The sequence below is a fragment of the Filicampus tigris genome, chromosome 3, assembly GCF_054856515.1.
Source record: "Filicampus tigris isolate MCC_2025a chromosome 3, RoL_Ftig_1.0, whole genome shotgun sequence".
Lineage (NCBI taxonomy): Eukaryota > Metazoa > Chordata > Actinopteri > Syngnathiformes > Syngnathidae > Filicampus > Filicampus tigris.
The window spans coordinates 11248411-11270328 of NC_141219.1; the positions used below are offsets into that span (position 1 = coordinate 11248411).

A 21918-nucleotide genomic window follows, 5' to 3' on the forward strand; every position below is an offset into this window, starting at 1 on the left:
ACTTAAAAGCGCATCAACAACATGCCACACCTTCAACACCCATCATTGGACAGAAAGTTGAATCTAAACTCAAAATACAAGTTGAACTCACTGAAATTACAATACACTACGGATACAATTTGGATATACTTGCCCCATTTACAATGCAATTCAGTTCGGTCCATTTGTGATGCAATATAATTCACAACATTTTCCCCGCAATACATCCTGACTCTCGTCAATTATGATATTTTTCAGTCCAGTTATGACATGATTCACTCCAATTATAAAGGGGCGGACTCCGGTAGGGTTCATTGCATGACCAGCGATCCGCTAAAAGTGTTCTTCTCACATTAAAATCCTGCAACGGTGATGAGTGCTTGGCATAAACTTGTTGAACGTCGGAAGAACTCCCAGACTGAAACAATCAATCTTGGCGTGCGCGATCAGTCAACTTGTATGCACGCAGCTTGACTCCAATCACGCACCTCACCTCGTTTTTTTTTATCACCGTTGTTGTCTTTGCACCTTAAGCATGCACACCTGTGCTCCTTTATTCACACCTATGCACACACACAAACTGACACACACACACACTTCAAACTTGTGATAAAGCAAAACCTGGTAATTGCCAATAATATCGTCCTCATCAGGAGGTTAATTACCACGAATGTGCTTGCCGTGTCTGCAGACACTTGCACACATACATACAGGTACACAATTCTCTAACAGGTTAAAATAGGCAGGGTTTGGAGACCCCCGTGTGTCTACTAATGAGCTTGACAGAGTTCTCACCTGCACACTTCTTATTGTTTTTGACACATTAAAGTACATCCGGAAGTTCATCGTGATGGCTGAAAGTTCATCGCAATGGTCTAGATAGATGGCCCAGAAAATTTACATCATAGGGTTTCAGTGGAGCCCAATGGAGCACATTGGTGATCTCCCAGAACCCCCCCACAAAGTAGTTTGTAAGTGACTTCATGAAAAAGTGCATATTTTTAGGGGTCCAAGATGTGTCCGGGCTAAAACCACCACTGTTGTGGTCATTAGCATTACATACGGGTTAGCTCTCCATTTCCTCACTTCACTCTTTCTTCTTGAAAACTCTACAGTGAAACAAGTGCACGTAGGGTACGCGTATGATTATACACCCGAGTGCCTTTGTTACCAGAACCTTTGTTCCCTTTGTCAGCTCCGATGCCGCCAAGCTTCAGTCACTCCTCGCTTGTCTTGTGATGACACGCTCACAAAGAGCAGCCATCCGTCGCTCAGCTCACGAGTTTGACTTAAAGGGTAGTTGTCGTCGACTGGCTCGGCACTCTGCGCCTTAAGTTGAAGTGAAAGGATTGTTGATGTTTCTTACCTTCAAGTTAGAGGCTAATGGGCGTCTTTTAGCTGAGAGTTAAAAGGGGCAGTTGATGTTGAAGGGTACTAGCTCGGTAGTCAGCGTCTTAAGTAGAAGTGAAAGGGGTCGTTGATGTTTCTGAGTTTTAAGTTAAAGGCTAATAGGTGTCTCTTACCTCTGACTTGGAAGATTGTTGAAGTTTTACAATAGGCATTGTCTCATAGCCCCAAGTTCAAGGTGCGGTTTATGTTTCTTTGGTGTCTTAACTCCAATTTAAAGTGTAGGCAGTGTCTCTTAGCTCCAAGTTAAAGCGGTAATTGAGCTTATTAGCTTGGCATTTGGTATCTTGAATGGAATTTAAAAGTCATAGCTTCTAAGGTTGGGGGTCAAAAGTAGTATATAAAGCTTACTTGTCTCGTAGATGGACATTTGGTGTTTTAACTTGAAGTTCAAGGGTAGGTTGTGCCTCTTCATACTTAAAGGGATAGTTGATAAGAGTAGTGCTCATCAGGATGCTCAAGAGTGATGCTGTTCACGCAAACTTTACGTTTTGTTTTTTTTTAACCAAGAGTAAAGAGTAAAAGCAAGAGTAATTGGCTTCTACTAGCTCCGTATTTGGCTTCCTAAATTGAAATTATAGGGTAATTGATGTCTTACTTTGGAATTTGGTGTTTTAACGTGAAGTTAAAGGGAAGTTGATGCCTCTTAGATCAGTATTTGGTGTCTTACTTTATTGTTCATTTATAATGGTATTCTCAGCTTGGAGTCTTAGGTTTTTTGACATTCAAAGATAGTAGCTTAGTGCTCATCATCTTAAGTTTGATTCAAAGCATATCTGGCATCTCTTAGCTCTTTTTAGCTCGTCTCTTTAAGGAGTCATTGTCACTTTGGTATGTGGTGGCTCTGAGCTCAAAGTAAATGGTTTATAAAGGCTTAAGGGTAGTTAAGTGTTAGATTTTGTAGCTCCAGGGTCAAGAATAACACGTGTGTTTTAGGTCTGAATAAATTATTTGTTAAAATTAAAGGATAGTATCCTAGCTCATAGTTAATGGATTGTTATTGTCTCTCGAGTATTTGGAGTCTTAACTTCAAGTTAAAGGCTCATAGATGTGTCGTAGCTCAGAGTTAAATCAAAGTTGGCATCTCTTAGCTCAGAGTTAAAGGTCTCTAGGAGTGAAAGGGTAATTGGCATGCTATAGTGTGGGGTTAAAGGGTTGTTAAAAGTTCAAGCTATTTGAAGTTGTCTGATTTGTCTGAGTTAAAAGGTGATTTTCATCTACTATCTGTTTTATTTCACATCCAAACCTGAAGTGAAAGGGTAGTCGGTATCGCCACGCTTGGAGTTTAAAGGGTAATGTGTGTCTCTGAGTCAAAGGGTAATTGGTGTTAAAAGCTAGCTGTAGTCTTAGCTCAGAGTTAAAAGTGCAGTTGGCACCTCTCGACTGATTGTTTTAGTGGAATTGTTGTCTTGGGGCTTGGAGTTAAAGGCTAATGGGGTCTGGTTGAAGGGTAGTTGCAGTAAAGGCTGTTTTGGTCTCAACTTGGTATATATTATGTAGTTTGATACTCACAAAATGTACTTCTGTTCCTTCCCTTCGAAGGATCAAAAGAAAGTCCAAACCTCGACAGATTAATAAGAGTCAGAAGACGATTAAGTTTATGATGAGAAAACAAGCATGAGTCTTAAGTCAAGCGTCCAGATTTGTTGCTGTTCAGATAGACTTTGCCTGGACTCAAACGCTGGCCTCACATGCTCGTCAAGATGAAAGTGGTGACTCGCCACAGCGGCGAAAATGTCAAAGTCGCGTCCGCCGCCGGAGAAGACCGCCGTCTTAAACGGTTTACTCGCTGCAAATTGAATTGTGGGCTGGCAAAGGGTCTCGTAAACATCTTAACCTGATTACAACTTTCACCGGCGTTTGACCGGCATCCGTATGGAGAACCGAGCGGCGCAGATTCGGAGCGCCGCTCGGCGAGACGTCTGTTCCCAGAGGAAACTTCCCACACTTTGCTTCTGTGCCTGCTTTTTGCTGGGCGGGTTGGGAAAAAAGGGAGGGAGGTTGGGGGTGTGATTAAGCCGTCTCGAGGCTGCGATGTGATCTGCTGCCTGGCCTGACATCAGCATAAAGCCGTGCAGTCACACTGGAGATTCCCTCCACCGATTATTTGCCATTCCGGCGTACCTGTTGCTGTCATCTCACAGTCGCAAAGGCCCAATTTCAAAAGCTCTGTGGTGACACCGACCACATGGTGTTACCTGGAAAGCCTGGATCCAGTTACACCGGCGAGGACAGCAAAGTTCCGTGACAATTCTTCTATTCATTATTCCACAAGGGGGGACGGGAAGAGATAGCGTGGGAGCTTCCCGGGAGCTGAAGATCAGATTGTGTATGTGCACATCTTTTATGTATACGTTTCCACACACAGACAATAACACTGCGTATGGCATCGGATGCTGCCAAACATGAAGAAATGGTTCATAAATTGGCCTTCCAACCCGATATATCTGACATGATCTCTTCTTGCCGTCTCGTTAGTTTGCTGTTTGTTTCGTTTCTTCGCCGACTCCTGGAGACTTTGTTCACTTTGACGCCATCCTCTTAAGGATGCCGCCTTCCCCGTCCCCAGGCGCCCCCAAGATGTGAGGAGGAAGGCGCCCCCGAGGAGTTGTACTCATAAAGCCGGCTCGGCTCCCGGGGAGCGACGCTCGCGAGGCAGCCGCCGAGCGTCGGGCGTAATAACGACACTTACGCGTAATGAGACGCCGACGACGCCACTTCAAGGAAAAAAGCGCAGATATATAAAAAACTACACAGTGCACAGCAGAGGGAACAGGAGGTGGGGGGTGAAAACGAAGAAACTATGTCAACTTTTATTTCCCGTGTTATTCCACATCAATGGCGGCATGCGGCGACGACGATATAAACAGAAAAACATACACAGGTATACACACAAGCGCCTTTGAAGCGTTCTGTGGCAATTAAGGACAAATAAGTCAACTTCGTCGAGCGTGATCCCGACCACTTGCTCAATCGGCACATTTGAATTCGACATCAGACGCCGACGAGGTGCAAATAAATAAGTCAAATAAACAAAGTTGCAGAGAAGCGCAGAAGGTTTGGGAAGGGGGGAAGGAGAAGGATTGTGTAAACCAGGAGGGAATAGAGTAAGAATAGGGAACATGCAGACGAAGACGTTCATAATATCATTAGCACTGACAAAAAATGTAAACGCCAGTGTGCCGCAAATCCCAGCGACAGAACCCAAACAACTGCATTGTTTTACCGCCTGCTTTCTCTTAAGATAGCCATACTGCGCCAATTATACCCCATTCCTGTTGTTTTTCCCTTAATGCGATTTCAACATCGTCACTCGTTTTTTTTATGGGGAAACGATTGCCGGATAATGATTGGTCGCACGACCTTCGGAAGAATTTCTGTTGTTTGAGAAGTTTGGTAGGTGATCACATGCAGCCAACTTTTGTTTATCTGTGCCACAAGTCACCAAAGCAGCATATTTCCACGACTGAAGTACACGTTCCCACAGCTGTTGTGGATTCACTGCATGCATATCACGGCATGTGTGATGTGCAGTCTGTTTGAATTCACATGATATTTACAAGGTCATTTTCTACTTGACAAAAAGAATAGAGTATTCAAAAATAAAGTGTTCACTTTCCAGGAATGAATAGACATTAAGGCAATATTGAGTAGATGGTATTTTTGAGTATTTCGATTTTGATAGTTGAATCAATACTAAGTTTTGAAATCAATGAATAATTGTTTTTATCAATCAGGATTTCAATATAAATCCAAATAATTGTGCTTATTATTTTTTTCCATAATCGCCAATCCCTACATGCCACCACCACGGCAACGTGGAACAAAGTGGAACAGCAAAGTACACTCAAGTGAACACTGAAGGTTAGTGTTGCATCACACCCGATTAACTCTTGCAGGTTAAATTGGAATTTAAGACTAATATTAAAATGGATTGTCATATGTGCAGTTTAATTGGGGACGTTTTTAATCGGGATTAGCGAGGTTACCTGAACCGAGCGTATCCGTCAGGAAGGACACGATGCAAAAATTCATCTTTAAAAATGACATCATGGATGCGCTAAAACAATGGCTGCTTTTGACTTAATTTTTTTGAAGCCTGCAGCCTCGTTAAACAGCAGGCAGGCCCCGGCAATCCACTTTAATCAGATTAATAATCACATATAACCTCGTTTTCAGTCAGCACCAGACGACCTCCACACACAAAAGCTCGCATTGTGATGCTTTACATCATTAGCAAAAATTAATGTGGCCGTCGTTAGAAAGCGCACAAAAGGCCAGCAGATTGCCGGTCATTACGAGTGGGATTAGAGTTTCCCGGATGGGAAGGACCTCCGCAGCGTATTCGCAGTAACATGAATCGTCTGTTTTAAGAGAGATGTGATTTCATGGGAATTATGAGAGGTACAGTAAGCGTCCTCACAACACTGCACCCCTTTGTTCCCACCGGAAGAATGTTTTTTTCCGCTTTTTTCCCTGCTCCAACTGGCTCTTTGAGTCCCGATCGTTGTCATCGTGGCATCTCGGAAAGAGTTTCTGGAATGAATGTGCGCCTTTTTCACTGAGAATCAAATATTCATGAAGTGGGCCGCGGTGGTCGCACGGCCATATGCTTCCTCGCCTGAGCAGCTTGCAGCGGACGGCGGCGAGAATCCGGCTCCAGTGCCGCCGCCGTTGCCGTCATCAAATGTGCTTATCTTGAGGGGTTGGGAATCCTGATCAAATTGGAACCTCACGCAGTTAGTAAAAGTTTCCTTGCGATGCCTCGGCTGTAGGAGCAAAGCTGAGATCTTGCACTCCTCTGGTAAACTGGAACGTAGCAGAGGTTTCATTGTGAGGCCTTGATTTAAAGAGTGCCATGACGTGAGCGGAGGGAGGAAGGACGGCAAGGTTCCGGCTCCAATGGCAGTAACGTTTTACAATTAACGTATAAATAATACAAACAAAAAATGGTTTCAAAATGCAAAGTGTGAAGCAAAGTTCTTTGCAATGACCAATACAAGTTCAACAGGAATACAATTAACAAAGATAAATAATTGTATCAGCGTTGTCTTTGTTCCTTGCGCAATTGTTCTTCAAGAATGCAAGGCCCACCGCACGCCGCGTCATGATGAGATCGAACCCAGCTTGAAAATGTAAAAAAAATAAAAAATGACGTGAATGAGAACAAAAAGAATAGTTGGGATAAAATTCATCATTTCAATCAACCCGATGCAGTATGTAATGCTCGCTATATTTTGGCCATTTCACCCATATGAAATTAGAAATACTGGTGAGTATTGTTCTAAAACACAATGTATATATTTTGTAACAATGGTAAAGCTGCGCACCTTCCACCATTATTCAATTCGGTGGGGGAAGACTGACCTCTCTGTGTCGGCACTGGGCAGAGGCGGGTGACGCGGCTGTTGTTCCCTGCACGGATGAGAGATGGCACCTCCCTTTCAGCACTGCACCAATTGCAAGGACCTGGGGACATCGTCAGCCAGTGCTCAGATCAACCAAACCATGCTAGGAAGTGCGAGAATTCACCATCACTACAATATAGTTCAGAAACTGCATTTGTTTGACTTGGCGGCGGATATATCTCAATGTATTTTTAGCGTGTGTGAAATCCTGCACGAGTGGGTGATGTCATGATGCTGGTGTGCGTCCAATACTGTGTTCAAGTGCGCCATGGAAAATCTACTGCCACACAGTCACTACTTGGAAAGACGCGCTTCGGAATTGAAACATTTGATTTCACTTGAATCAGTGCTCGGTAGTATCGATTCAAATATGTGCATACCCAAAAAACCACTGAAAAAAGTATTTGGTACCCATCACTAGTCGTTATTACCCCCACTAGTGTCTGGTCTTCTGTCCTGAGGCACCGGGGAGGTGCGTTGAGATGGAGAAGCTCAGGGGAATAAGGTAGGGCGAGATCATTTAAAGATTTAAAAACAAATTAGTCTAAAAATGATCTCTTAAATGTATAGGGAGCCAGTGAAAGGAGGCCATTTTGTAGTTATGTGCTCCCTCCTATGAGCTCCAGTTAGGAGGTAAGCAGCATCATTTTGGACCAACGGGAGACTGGCTGACTAATGCATTACAGTAATCCAGCCGAGATGTTACAAAGACTTGGATTACTGTTTCTAAATAAAGCAAAATGCCTCAGATTAAATAAATAAATAAATAAAAGCTGTATGTAACAACAGCACCAATTTGCTGGTCCGATTTACAATCACTGTCCACTTTAAAACCCAAATTTCAAACTCCTGGCTTTGGATAAAACATCAGGGGGCCCAAGTCAACACGGTGATCAAACACCATAACTTCTGTTTTGTTGAAGAGCAAAAGGTTTAGTGCCATCCAAGCTTTGATTTACTCCAGACAGGACAGAATTGACTCAAATAGAGTCACGCCATGAATGGAGGGAGTGGCGATGGTGAAGATCAGTGGCGGCAACACTGGATCCAGAATCTCACAGTTTTCTCGTGGGGTTGGGAATCCTCATCTAATCGGAACATCCCTCTATTAGTTTTCTAGCGAGGTCTCGGCCAGAAGAGCTATGAGGAGGGAGGGATGGCGCTGAGGTTCCGGCTCCATTGACGGCGAGATTCTGGCTGCGTCGCGCCGCAAGAGGAGGGAGGGTGTCAGGATTAAAAGCGGGGGATTAGCAGCATACTTTAAGATAAATCTCCTTTAATGTGAAACCTCATCCCCGCTCATTCCCAAAAAGGAAGCGTTGCCCCCGTCAAATCCTTTTTTTTTTAAATTCACGCCAGCCGACGGCGACTCGAGTTTGTTGGGGGGGTTTGGCTCATGCTAATAAACGAGCTAACCATGCTAAGATGCAAAGCAATGGCATCATAAAACAACACCGCAGAGAAGATGGACGCATGACACCTTCTGGCAATCTATCAATGCATCACTCCATCAGGCATCGCTTTATCATTTTATCACTCCATCATGCCATCCATCCCTATCTATCAGTTCCTCAACTATCATCTTTCTTCACTCCATCCATTTCTCCATTTCTTTATCTTCTATTGCTTTATGACCATCACTTTGTCTCTTCATCTTTTTTCACCATCACTGCATCTTTTATTGCTTCATTGGCTGCCATCTTTCATCACTCCTGTTTTCTACATACATCACTGCTTCTCACTATTTTCTATCACTTCACCACATCACTCCATCTCTCAATCTTCTCTCAATTTATCACTCATGACTTTCTGTGAATAATTTTTCCCACCAGTCATCACTTCATCACTCCGTCCTTTCTCTTCGTCATCCTTCACTACATCCCTCCATCTTCTGCCAAGCCATAATCTGCCTCTCAGTCTTCTTTCACTTCATCAGACATCACTCCATCATCACCCACTTCACCTTCGATCACTTTACCATCCATCACTCCATTGCTGCTTGTCATCCACCCTCCAACACTCCGTCTGCCATTCTCACCACTTTATCGTCATCAATCCATTTTCTTTCTCCATAATGCATCCCTCCATCTTCTGTCTCTCCATCTTTCTTTTGCGGTCACATCAATAGCCTTCCTTCATCCTTCATTCATTTCTCTGCTTTCACACACTTCCACAACCTTGCTCACCATCACTCTCTCACTTCTTACCACTTTTGTCACACATCTTTTCCATCCCTCTATCATCTTTTCATTGTACTCCAATCTTATCACTTCTCTTCTCCATCTGTCTACCTTCCATCGTTGTTTTTGGCCTAACCATGTCCTCCATCGTTCAACCCTCCAACCTTCCACTCATCTCCAAGCTTCTCCTGGTGTCACTTCATTCGTTCATCTGGCATCAAGCACACAAATATGACAATGTTACACTCCAGTGGACTCATCATGGAACATTCACATAATTCTGTGACGCGATTCCGTGTTTGGGATTCTTAAAGTGGTGCCGCGCAAATGCAAGGCACACGTAAAAAAAAACAAAAAAAAACAAACAACAACACTCTCCTCCTCTTCCTTGTCCTCCTCCTCCTTCATCATAAAAGATGATATCAGCGCACGGGGCGGCGTTTGTTGCAAGGTCAACACGGACCGACACATGACAAACGATCTCAAGATGGCCGCATCATCTGTCCTCTAATTGTTGGCCGCATCCTTCTATTTTCCCCTCCTCTCTCGCTCTCTTCCCCTCCCTGTCTTTATTCACTTCCAGCTCTGTAATGTAATGTCACTTTTGAGCATGTGTGCGTGTGAACACATGAACAAGAAGCAAATGTTGTCCAGAAACGTGTGCATGCTGTTTCTGTATCAGGCAGCAGACTTGGCAGCAGATGCACGAGGAGTATTATGGACAAGCTGCTCATCAGATGGGAGATGCTTTATTTCTCAGCCCCCCTCCTTTCTTCTCCTCCTCCTCGGCCCCTCCCCTTCCTTTCTCCCTGCCTCCTCCACACACCCCCCCCCCCATCCTTCCTCGTGTTTGTCCAAGATCTCCTCGTAGTGTACTGCAAGGCCACATCATGTTTAAATCATAACATTTGTTTTTAAAAAAAAAAAAAAAAAAAAAAGGAATGGTGGATAAGTGGTGAGCACATCCACCCCACAGTTTTGAGGTTGAGGGTTCTGATTGCAAACTCTAGACAAATGTACTCGACGCCACTATAGTCATTTTTGCTTAATGATTACTTTTGGTGGATGAAAATAATTGGACATCATCATTTTTTTTCTGATTGAAATGTGTCAGTTAATTTCCGTGGACGAAAGTACTCGCCGCAGGTGGTCGAGTGGTCGTCTCCCTACCTGGAGGTTGTGGGTTTGATCCCAAGCCCTTGTGACCTTGCCAAAGTGTCCTTGAGCACAATACTAATTCGCCAGTTACTCCTGATGCTGGTTCATCAGTGGGTGAATGAGGAGACGCTGTTAAAGCACTTTGAGTAACTTTTGCTGGTCCCATTACCTTTAGCAGAACAAAATACTTTACACTCAGACATCACCACAGTCGCTTCTGCTTGCACATTGTCCGCTTGCTTGCTTTCAGAAAAGAAAAAGGACCCAAAAAAGCAACCCACTCATGACGGTTCCACAGTAATTAAAGTGATTTTCAAACACTTGATTGTTTTGCCACATTGATTGTTTTGTTTTGTTTTGTACATTTGAAAAGAAGCGTCAACAACAACAAAAAAAAACAATTCCACTTAATTATGTTATCGTGAGTTGCGCCATCTCGCCGTGCTTTGATGTTATCATTAGCATCTCGGCGCAGTGGCGTTTCCTCTGTGGGTAGTCGCCGGCCATCACACCACGGGAGACCATTTTCTAACGAGGGCACGTCAGGTTAGACACCGTCAGCCCATCACTCAGCGCACACACACACCCACACACCCCCACCCACCCCCACACACACACGCGCACACGTACACACACACAAAGGAATTAAAATGGCATGTTTATTAGACAGAAGGTTTGTTGCAAAGTGCCGCCAGCTCACCTGGAGACTCAACAGCAGAGAGCCGACTTGCTTGCAGGCTGCTAAATGAACGTGTTTCTTCTTTTTTTAAGAGAGGAAAAGGGCTTGTTTTCTGTTATTTGCGTCGTTAGGTGTGATGTGTGAAGTTTGCAAAGGTGGTGCAGCAGGAACTCAAACTTGGCGTATTGTTTTAGCCTCCACCAAGAAGGTCAGAGGTTCCATATTTTATTTCTTGTATTTTTTTACAACCTACATACATGTCATATTAATCAAAATAACCATTATTTTAACATTTGATCTACCTAGCAATTATTGGAGTGCTTTGCAAATTTGTATTGCTGCTATTAGTTATGATTGACCAATGGGAAACAAATACAGTAAATAGAAATACAGTAATGTGGATGGATGGATGGATGGATGGATGGATGGATGGATGGATGGATGGATGGATGGATGGATGGAGAAACAATAGATGGTAGATGGACAGAGGGATGAAACAAGCAGATGGGTGGATCATGGATTGATAGAGGGACCGGTGGACAGACAGACAGACACATACTGTAGATAGATAGATGGATGGACAGACACACAGAGGCTTTTTTTGATGTTGAATTAGTGATTAACTAACTTATTAAATTGCTAGCAGAAGCGGTTATTTGTAGCCTGAGTCTGCTTGTTTTTTTGCATTTTCAAAATGAAATATCTGACTATAGATCCTCTTGCAGCACAAAAAAAAGTGTTATTGGGTTGGAATGCCGAGGTTGCAGTATCGGACATGGACACTACTTTTTTTTCTTTTCTTTTCTTTTACAAAGTGTGCTTTAGCGTGTGCAGAGTAATGATCATATCCAAATATCAATATGAGAAAGAGTGCCTTCTAAAGAAGATGAATGGCTATTGACGTTTAAATAACTGTAGTGTAAGAGAGATGGAGTGAGCGGGGGGAAGGCGAGGGAGGGAAAATCATATTTTCCATCCATGTTTTCTTGTTGGGGGGGGTTGAGGGCGAGGGGGGCAGGAGCTGTAAATGGAACACAACCCGGCGAGGTGGGAAACAAGCAGATTACGGAAGTGCGGAAAAAACAAAACTCGTGAAAAGTGCGAGGTGATGGTGATCATCGGCTTTTGCCCTACTGTACATCGGCTTCACTTACGGGATCCTTTTTTGATCTGGGCAAATATTTACGTGGGATAAACAAATCTTGGCGCTGGCGTATTTGCTTAAAGAGAGAACGTGTGACTGAGCCTAATAAGAATCATAACACGTGAATATGGAAATTCATGTTGTGTGTCTTTATGTGCTTAGCTGCGAGTGGACGGGACAGATTTGAACGGTGTTGACTTAACATGAAAGACGCCGCACATAATGAGCCCGAGATGGAGAATAAAGGCACAAAGTGGAGGTTTTTTTGTCATGTTTCACGCCGTGCTGTAATCCAAATAAAAATGAGACAAACAGATGAATAAATTAAAGCTTCAAGCGCACGCCCATGCCCGTGGGACACGCAGTATTTGGGAGGTGCGCCAGACGGAGAATTCAATGCGTGTACAGAGTTTGAAGGACACATCAGAAGGGGGGTTATTGCATGTACATATTTGCCAGTAGGAGGCGCCTGTCTCCTGAGATGGGCATTTTCCTAAATTTTGGTGGTCCGTCAGCGGCCAGGGTACCCGTCTGTCATTCGTCAGTACGTCATTTGTTGTGGCAAACTGAATCGTGATTGTCAGTCCGTCATTTAAATCCATCATTAAGTCTATCAGAAGTTCGTTTGTCTGCCAGTCGGTCCCCCCAAAAAACGTCAGAAAAATACTTGTCCACCAGTGACGGACTGACGGACTGTCACTGACAGATGCGGTTACTGACGATTACACTGACAGATAAAAACTCACTTCCATCATTTGTCAGTCCGTCTATTTTTAAATGTGTCCCGTCATCCGTCAATCGTCAGCAAAACGGGCGTCCGTCAGTGACAGCCTGAGAGACTGGTCAGTCAGGTTGACGGAATGTGCCTGTCTCTTGGTCGGAAAAAATCTCTTAGACAAGTTTGAAGTGCACCTGGAAATTGACAATTAACCCTAACATCCCTGCTTCAAAAGTAAATGTCAGTCTTGCGGTGTCTTTCCAGGCATGGCATCTTGAGGCTTTTTTGTGGGTCTACTCACGATGGTCAGGGTTACCAAATTTGTTGACGATGTGAAACTGGCTTCAACAACAACAGCAAAGAAGTAACTCTTAATACCCTTGAAATAGCCAAATTTCCAGTAAAATGTCCATATTGAACCATGGCAGACTTGCTGTATCTTTTTGGGCATGGTTTTTTGAGACTTTTTTTGTGGGTCCTCCCATGATAGATATAGAAATTTAATTTTCCTAAGTAACTTTCTCTTTGGGGACTGAATTTTCCAAATATTTTGTGTGGCGCGTCAGTGCCAATAAACAACATACCTGCACAATGTGGATATTTTTTGAGTATGGGCAAGCCGTCAAAACTTTGATTCATTTGGCCTAAGAATAATAACAAAGAAAGGAAGCAGTTTCAAGGGGGCCTTTGCACCCTAATGAAACAAACAGCTGAATAAATAATTTGCTCTCGCTCCGTCCGGCAGCTGTATTTGCATTTCAAATGTATTTGAGCACGGCGCTTTTAAATGCCAAAACACAAACTGATGCCAATCACCTTCATCTGGCAGGCAGCTGACATTAAAAGGCAACCTGCGGCCTCGGCGCGCACACAAATAATTGCATTTATCTCCTGCGCCTCCATCAGCTCGTTACTTTAATATCACTTTACATTTGAATATCACCTCCACGCAACGCCGCGCCAAAATAAGAGAACAGTCGGCAGGCGGGCGAGTGGCGGGAAGTCACACACCCCCGCCCATCCTCCCCCCGTCACTTTCCCATATTCGTTTTTGTAATTTACACCAAATCCAATCGCTGCCACTCATGCAGAGTCAAAGAAAAAAAAAAAAACGCTGTAAATTTACACCGTGCGGGGAAACAGCTGCTGCCATATTTACAGCAAAGACCACTCTAAAATATTAAAGATCACCGGCGGCGTGCGGCAACGCGTCTGAAGCCATCTGCTTTCTATTAAAACATCACAGACAAAATAAGGCAGCGCTCTCGCTCACTCGCTCGCATCGCTGCCTTTTTTTCTCCCCTTATTTTCTTTTTTTTTCTTTTTTTTTTTTTGAGGGATCCACCTGAGGGAAGATTGCATTGAGTCTTATTGGACATTTCACATAAGCAAAGTGACACATTCAAGGACACTTTGGAAACCTCAGTACAAGACTAGTTTGATTGTGATTTAGAAAACAACTGAGCCACCATTAGATGTGGTGTTTTATCAATGTTGTAATGACACAGACCGAAGAGAAAAGGCCTCCACCATGGCCACAAAATGTCAGCAACTTGATCATTTTTAATTGCAGTGGTCAGATCACTACCAATGAGCAAATGTAAATCAGAATCAGAAGTGTGACTCAAAGTACCTATGTAGTTGGAATGCCTAATTTGGTGTCAGAAGTAGTGAAAGTTGCTCAAGAACCATTGCATGGAAACTACCAGAAGGCTGGTTATTTTCTGTTGAACTATTCAATGGATGCCAGTAAGATCGACTTATGACCATGGAGCCTTTTTCTGCCAGATGTGGAAGAAGGTCTATCCTCTCCAAAATGATCCGTACTTTTATGCTGCCCACATAGGAGCGCAGCACAACTCAAACAATGTGTTGGCATCTTCCTCCATGTGACTCCATGGTCGTAACTGGTTTCAACTAGGAAGTGCCCAGAGGTGCAGATTGATAGGAAGGCCAAGTTGAAACAAGGAGAAAATCTAATGATATACCAAAGAGATCTAATCTGACAGGAGGATTCGAACAGAAATCTTAATACTTTTCACTTTGATCATCGTGGGTTAGGATTAGGAAGAGCCGGTGTTGATGGAAGCACACTTGTGAATCTTTGATGTCCCAAGAAGGCTCCGGATTTGCACCCTGAGAATTTATTAAACCCACTTGCCACAGTCATTGTGTTTAGGAGTTTTTAGGTTAGGGGTTCATACGGAGATGATTTCCTTTTTGGACTTAGATAAACATTGGTCTCAAAGTTCTAAAGATCTGTCTCACTGAATCAACACAACAGTAGGATTCGGGTTCATAACAACAGCCGATGTATGCACACTGCACTTGTGACTTCTCGTTTGGACTTGTGGGAATCTTTGTTGTCAGAAGTGGGCTTCAAATCCACAGCTCCAGTGGAGATTACAACCTGATTGCTTTAAACTCGGGAGGTTGGGCTATGTAAGTGCCTACACAGTTGGAACAGAATTCACTTCCTGTTTGAACCTGCACAGCTCTTCCAACTAGTCTCCCATCCAAGTACAAACCAGGTCTAATGCTGTTTTGACTGTAAATTCTCAAGTTCTGGATAAGAGTCAACTGTATTGTCAGTACACATCACAATTACACGGTCCTGAACCAACAGAATGATGTAAATTGAGGCCGAAAGTGGGATTCTAGTTAACCTGCGACAAATGAAAACGGATGGATTTTGCTGCTTGATTCTTATCCCACAAACACAATATAACTGTTAACTCGTAACAGGAGCCACCGTAGATGGATTTCACTTGTGAACTCTGTAAATTGCAACCGGTTCCGAGGTTAGGGGTTCATATGAAGAATTGACTTCCTGTTTGGGCTACTGTAAATTACCCAGAGAGGACACTTTTTTTCAGCGTATGTGGCAAACAGACGGGCCCTACGTTTGATTCATCTCTTCCCACGACCGCTCCACATGTCCTTGAGCAGTGTGTCGGCACGCCGAAGAACATCCGCTAAATGTTGTACATGCCAAACGACGATCCCACCCCGCGTCGCCTCGCCTCGCCGTCCTCGCGGAGACGTTCGCTGACTCAGAGCATTTGGGCCCGGCGATCTGTCCTGATAGCAAGATAGCGCAGATGTCATCTTACTACGCTAACTAAGATGGAGACACAGAGTGGCAAGTTTGTCAAAGGTAAACAGTGTTGACAAGATGACGCAGTGCAAAGATGGCCTCTGGTTGTTTGTGTGAGGTCGCCCGGCCCCGCAGCCAAAATGATGAAACTTTTTTGAACACCCTATTGACAAAAAAAGGATGGAAGAGAGATGTCTCACAAGCCTTACACACTTTTAACCAAAAATTGAAAAGTGTAATTTTTACTGCTCATTTATACTATATGACATTTTGGGGAAGCAAAATCACTTGTTTCTTTATTTGATTGTTATAAACTCATTCTGACCCAAAAGCGGAGAAACCAAGCTTATTTACAGGCATACACTGGTGCTGACTCACTGTATTGGCTCAAGATGAACTTTTATACTTTTTTACATGCCGCACGATCCCAACACACAATTTCTACTACCGACCATAACAAATACTCTGTATGTATCGTACATGTAGTACTGTGCTGGAATGTGAAGTACATAAACTTGTCCAACTTAAACTTTATAAAGTATTTGCAAGATACATTACATCATTACTTCTACTTCTAAAATTAAATAATCTCTGTCTTTTTTTTTCTCTTTTGTTACACTTTTTGTTGTAGATTTAAAGTGGCAAACACTTTGATCAATCAGAAGCTGCTTGTAATGATCGAATTTCCAGGGATCTGCCATGTTCATGGCTTTCCGCAATCTGTTGATTATGCGGTGATTTCCTCCAAAAGAAACCCAATACTGCCATCTACTGGCCATAGTTGTTTTTTTTTTACTTTCTCATCTTAGTGATCAATCCCATTCCCACAAAAAAGTTTAGTTGACGAAAATTTCCGTCGCTCGCACTCAGAGTATTTCACTTCCCTCAAGAATTTTTTCCTGACAAATCTTTAAAAGGTATTAATACTTGTAGAAATGTTATTACTCGTTATGACTAAGTTCATCTCAAAAGAAGAAATACCATGATTCTAAAAGTTGTTATCAATGTGCTTGCCACTTTTGTTTTTCTTGATGTCTTTGTAGATTCTTAGTCATCCTGGTCATGGTAAGGTTGAATCTCCAGTGAGCGACATGTTTGTTGTTGATGGTCTTTATTATGGCATGAATGGTGGTAATGGCTTAGCATGTGATGTCATCACGTAGGCGTGAATGATGAGGTCGGCGGTGACAGAAAGCGTCTGATTAACAAGCGCACTTGTTTTCCTCTCTCGTTCCTGAAACGAGGACTCCTGCTGCTCCCGATGACATCCCCCCCTCCCTCCCACAGCCCCCCTCATCATCATCAGCCCCCCCCATCCCCACGCACCCATCATCCCTCCTCATCATGGCTGCCGTGGATTGCGGGGAGTCACAGGTGTGTGACAATAATTACACGTACACTCTGGGAAAAAAAGAAATAATGTGGTTTCCCGCATTTAATAAGTTTGCGGTAAAAGAGGCAGCGTAACTGGATCACGCGGCTCTTAAGAGCAGGCCGCCACCAGCTGGGGCTCCCCGTAATGTGCCACGCGCAATATGTGTGTCAAGCGATACGCGTTAATACTGAGGCCCACTATAGGCAAAAGTGTTTCTGCGGAAGACGCTTGCATGGTGATCGGGTTAACTGGGCTCATGACAAAAGACATCTGTCGACCACCGATATCACTTGACGGAGATGTCCTGTGTCACACGCTCGTGTTTAGACCATTCCTCCACCTTGTCATCTGAAATCGTGCATGCCTCTCAAACTGTGGTCCCCAGACATCTGCTAGCTGTATCATGAGGATTCTGAACATAATCTTTAAGTAATGATGTCATAATACTTAAAAAAAAAAAAAAAAGAAGTGGATCCTTACAATTATGATGCGGACCAGTACACAAATAAAACAAGCATAATAGTTCATTAACTTCTCCCAACATTAGCTTTGGGTCAGTTCAAAATGATTGTGATCGAGCATCAAATAAGTTTGACTGACTTTACTGCATGAGTAAAGCAATAAAGTCCCTTTTTTAATGTATTTCATCCAAAAAATAGACCTAGGGTTTTTTTTGGGGCAATAAAGGTGTCTTCTCCATAAAATTGTAAATCCTGTTTTTGAAGTAGGACTGACTTAACTCACTTCAAAAGAAGTAGCAGTTTTCCACATAGCACAAGTAAATATTCTTGAAAAAAAATGGCCACTGTCAGTTTTCTGTCAAACTAATCATAAAGCAAAGTGCAAATTTGAAGCAAACACATAGCCTGTGCTATCTTAATGCTAATATATAATAGCAAGCACTAGCACAAGCTTACAATTAGCACATGGTGGTGTTGTAACTCTTTAATTAACGAAATTTGAACACAAACATTGCAGCAACGCATGTAGACAGACAATGTGAAAATACTCACAGGCGTATATTCTTTTTCCTCTGCAAATTAATAAAAAGCTGAGACTCTTTATGTACAGTAGGGTGGTCTTTAAAATTAGTTGTAAATTCTAAATTCTGTAAATTCTAAGCTCCAACCCCCTAGATTTGTTGGAATGGTTGAAAAGACTTTCCTGGTAAAGTTTTGTCTACATTAGACAAAATGTACCCCTGCCTCAGTGACCTTGAAGTTTTGCCCTGGGGACCCCAAGGTGCAGTTCATGTCTTGAGGTGAATGTGACATACGATTAAAATTTGTAATAAAATGGACGTTTTAACATCAACATCATTGGACTGTCTGTTAAACTATGTAAAACTGTCTTCAAAACTGTCTTCTTTTTGGAGTTTGGGAATTCTGTACGATGTCTCGAAACAACTTGGAGGAGAAATTGCAGTTGCTCCTAATCCTGGGTTAGCTTCTTATTATCTCATCAGCATTGTTATTGTTTGATTCAGATGCTTCCCATTCCACTTTGCTTTGAATGTATTGGCCTCATCCGCTGCTCGCTTCTTCTGTCGGTCCTGCTGCTCATGATGTTGAGCAGTTCGGGTTTCCTTCGCCGTCAGCTGAGTACCGATGGATCCTAACTTGCCACGCCGTACAGGCTCACGTTTAGCTAAGAGAAATGCCTTATCCTCCTCATTTGTAAGGATGTTCTAGGCCTTGGCAATGGAGACATCAAAAAGGTTTTTTGCACCGTAATACTATTGTCAGCCATAAGACAAGATGAGGCTAAACTTCAAGATTGTTGAGGCAGGGGTAAATTAGTCAAAATTGGGAACAATTTTACCAGATGATTTTTTTCAACTATTCCAACAAATTCTGGGAGTTAGAGCTGAAAAAATATTCATTTGAAAATGTACCCCTCGGGAAGGACCACCCTAATGTACAGTATATCAAGATATCTGCTCAGGTCAAGCAAAAACATTGTCCGAACAACGGCTTGTATCTTCTCAGCTCACTCATGTCTCAGGGCACCACTATTAGGGCAGTGACATTTACTGCATTTAAATGGCAAGGTTGTTATAATATCATAATACTGACCTAATTTGACAAAAATGATTCTTCTCTGGCATGGTTCGTTTGTGTCAGCAATGAATTGCCAGTCAGCGGATGTTTAAAATGTCTGCCGATAATCATTGGTGACGGTCATGTCACGGGGGGGTTCTGCAGGGGATGGATACGGCTAACAGGAAGTAGAAGTGACACTCGCTCTGAGAAGACGGGAAGTTGGAGGAAGATATTGGTGAGGTGTTTAAGGAAATGTAAGGGGGGAGCAAAAGACGGAAAGCGCAGACGGCAATGGTTGAGGCGCTGAAGGGGGTGTTGCGTGGCATGAAGAGAAGGGGAAAACGGGGGCGTTGTGTCAACTTCAAACAAACTTGCCGCCAGTCCTGACTGCCATGCAGATGCTTCCGACGGTCCCGTCTCTTCTTAAAGTTCCGTAGTGGTCGCTTACTGATCGTCTTATCAAAGCCACTTCAAAACAGTTGGCTCCCGTCCATCCGTCAGCCCCAATCATGGCATCAGCCGGGCCCCAGCGGAGGAGAAATATTTGATCTGTCCTCTTTGCCCCATCAACGCCAACGACAGAAGCTGGCGGTGGGAGGATGATGACGATGATGATGATAATGGCAGGGATGAAGGAGGAAAGAATACTTGAAGTTGAGTTCGCTTAATCCCGACTGACACGCTGTAGCTGGTCACGGGAAAAGTTGATTCAGTCTCAGTGGAGCTGCTAGCAGTTTGTTAGCATTGAGGGCTAGCATGTGGAGTATTAACTCAATCTCAGGCAGGCATTAGATCAGCGTATTGACGGCGTCATATTTATATTGTCAGTGTCTTTCAAGGTCTATCATTATTTGACATCATTTACATGTAAAATGTTACAATGTTTACATCATCAGGTTTGCACCGTCATCTACAGGAGAATATTTTCATATGCCGTAGTTTTCTTATGATCCGCTTTTCAATGACTTTTTTTTGGGGGGGGGTCTTAATTTTGTCCAGGTGTTTGTACATCTGCTTGTTTTTCTTACAAGAAAATGTAAGGAATCGATGCATGTTCATCCAAAGCAGTTCATAAATTGTGTATAAACATTTCAGCTACGGATGTTCAAGACCACAACCAAACTAACACCATCACGAGTATTCACTCTTGAGGACTCACTAATACCAATAAAAGTAACAATACGGATTGTACTGTTGATACATAAAAATTCAATTAACTCAATGAAAGATACAGTATTTGTGAAGAAATACTTTTCTTTCTCCCTGACACAGGATAATTCGCTGATGTATCGCAGCATAGTATCAACGACTCAACTACTACTGCTACTGTCATTGTTTTTCCTTAAGAATCAGTGGCTGGTATCCACATCCTTAACGAGTACCCGATACCTTGAAATACGGCCTGTGTCGGCCAGATACTGATACCTGTTATCTAGGAGTGTTACGATCTGATATTGATATCTAACATTTCATATTGAAAAATAAATAAAACCTTGTATCATTCCTGCCGGGATAGTATTGGATCGATATCGGTATCAGACAGTACTCGATGCTGCAATATCGGTATTATACAGTATCAGAAGTAGAAAAGTTGTATCGGGTCACCCCTCCCTACTGGTATCAGTACTTTCCTATTACTAAGTTCAACAGGCAGAGTTTTCCACAATGCAAGATTTTATTAACCACTCAAGGCAAAACCCTCCCTGGCAACATAATTCATCCTGCCAAAAGTCACACCTTCAAAATGAAAGCGCACGGTATAATAACAGCTTCACTTTGTTGGGCCACATTGTGGCTTATTCAACAGCCACACTCAATACACAAGCAGAAAATAGAGTGTGATTGCCATATAAGTCACCATGGGGTTGAAGAAAGGGTGGCATATTTGTGTTGTTATACTGAATGCTTTTATTTTGAAGGTCTGACTTTTGACAGAACATATTATGCTAATGTTGCCCCAACTTGCCTGAGTATTGCTGAGCAGACTGGGAGGCTTGTTATTGCCTTGAGTGTTTAAGTTGCTGTGAGCCCTTCATTGATCTACTTCATCATTCATTTATATTTATTCCACAATGTTTCTATATGGAAAGCTGTATTGGAGTCATACCTTATTATTTCCGATAGGAAATTTTGCATTGGATTTTGTAAGACTTGGTTTCTGTATACTTTCTCAAACCGATGAATCATGAAAAACCAAGGTTGGTAGATTGACATCGTTTACATTGTGAGGTTCACATCGCCGTGTTTACATCATCATGTCCAAATCATCACGTTCGAATGAGCCCACACATTGTAACCCTGACATTGTCATGTTTCCCGCATTACATTTGCATAATTTTTACATTGTCACCAATTGCATCATCACGTCAGACCAGTCCAAATATGTAAAACTTTGCATGACTTTGAAATGGCCACGTTTTATGATAGTAGCATAAACATGGAGCCGCGTAAACATGGTGCTGCATATTATGGTGCAATCTTGAGCCCAGACAACCAGGAAATCATAACAAAAAAAGACATTTAACTAGGATTGATGACACTTTATGGTGTAATTTAGCCTTCCATAATGTCATAATTGTCTTCAACATCTATAACAGCCGATATAAATTGTTAGGGAGTCTGATTTTTGTCGTTTATTTTTCCAGAGATCTTAAAGTAATTCCTTGTGGTCATGATAACATTTCTACAACAACAACTCTCAGGGTGGTCTGAGACTTTAACGCACATGTGC

At 42.8% G+C, this 21918-nt stretch overlaps 1 protein-coding gene across 5 annotated transcripts in view; it reads left to right on the plus strand.

Moving 5' to 3' along the window:
- znf536 (zinc finger protein 536) overlaps positions 1-21918 on the plus strand; it is a 240464-nt gene that overhangs the window by 196588 nt on the left and 21958 nt on the right. Inside the window, exon 7 of one of the 5 annotated variants that reach the window (XM_086026488.1) lies at positions 17058-17175. The exons of the other annotated variants lie outside the window; for them this stretch is intronic. Within the exon in view, the coding sequence (XP_085882614.1) occupies positions 17058-17152 (95 nt within the window). The 3' untranslated portion in view covers positions 17153-17175. Of the gene's footprint in view, positions 1-17057; positions 17176-21918 lie in introns of those variants that run through there. 5 annotated transcript variants of the gene reach the window in all.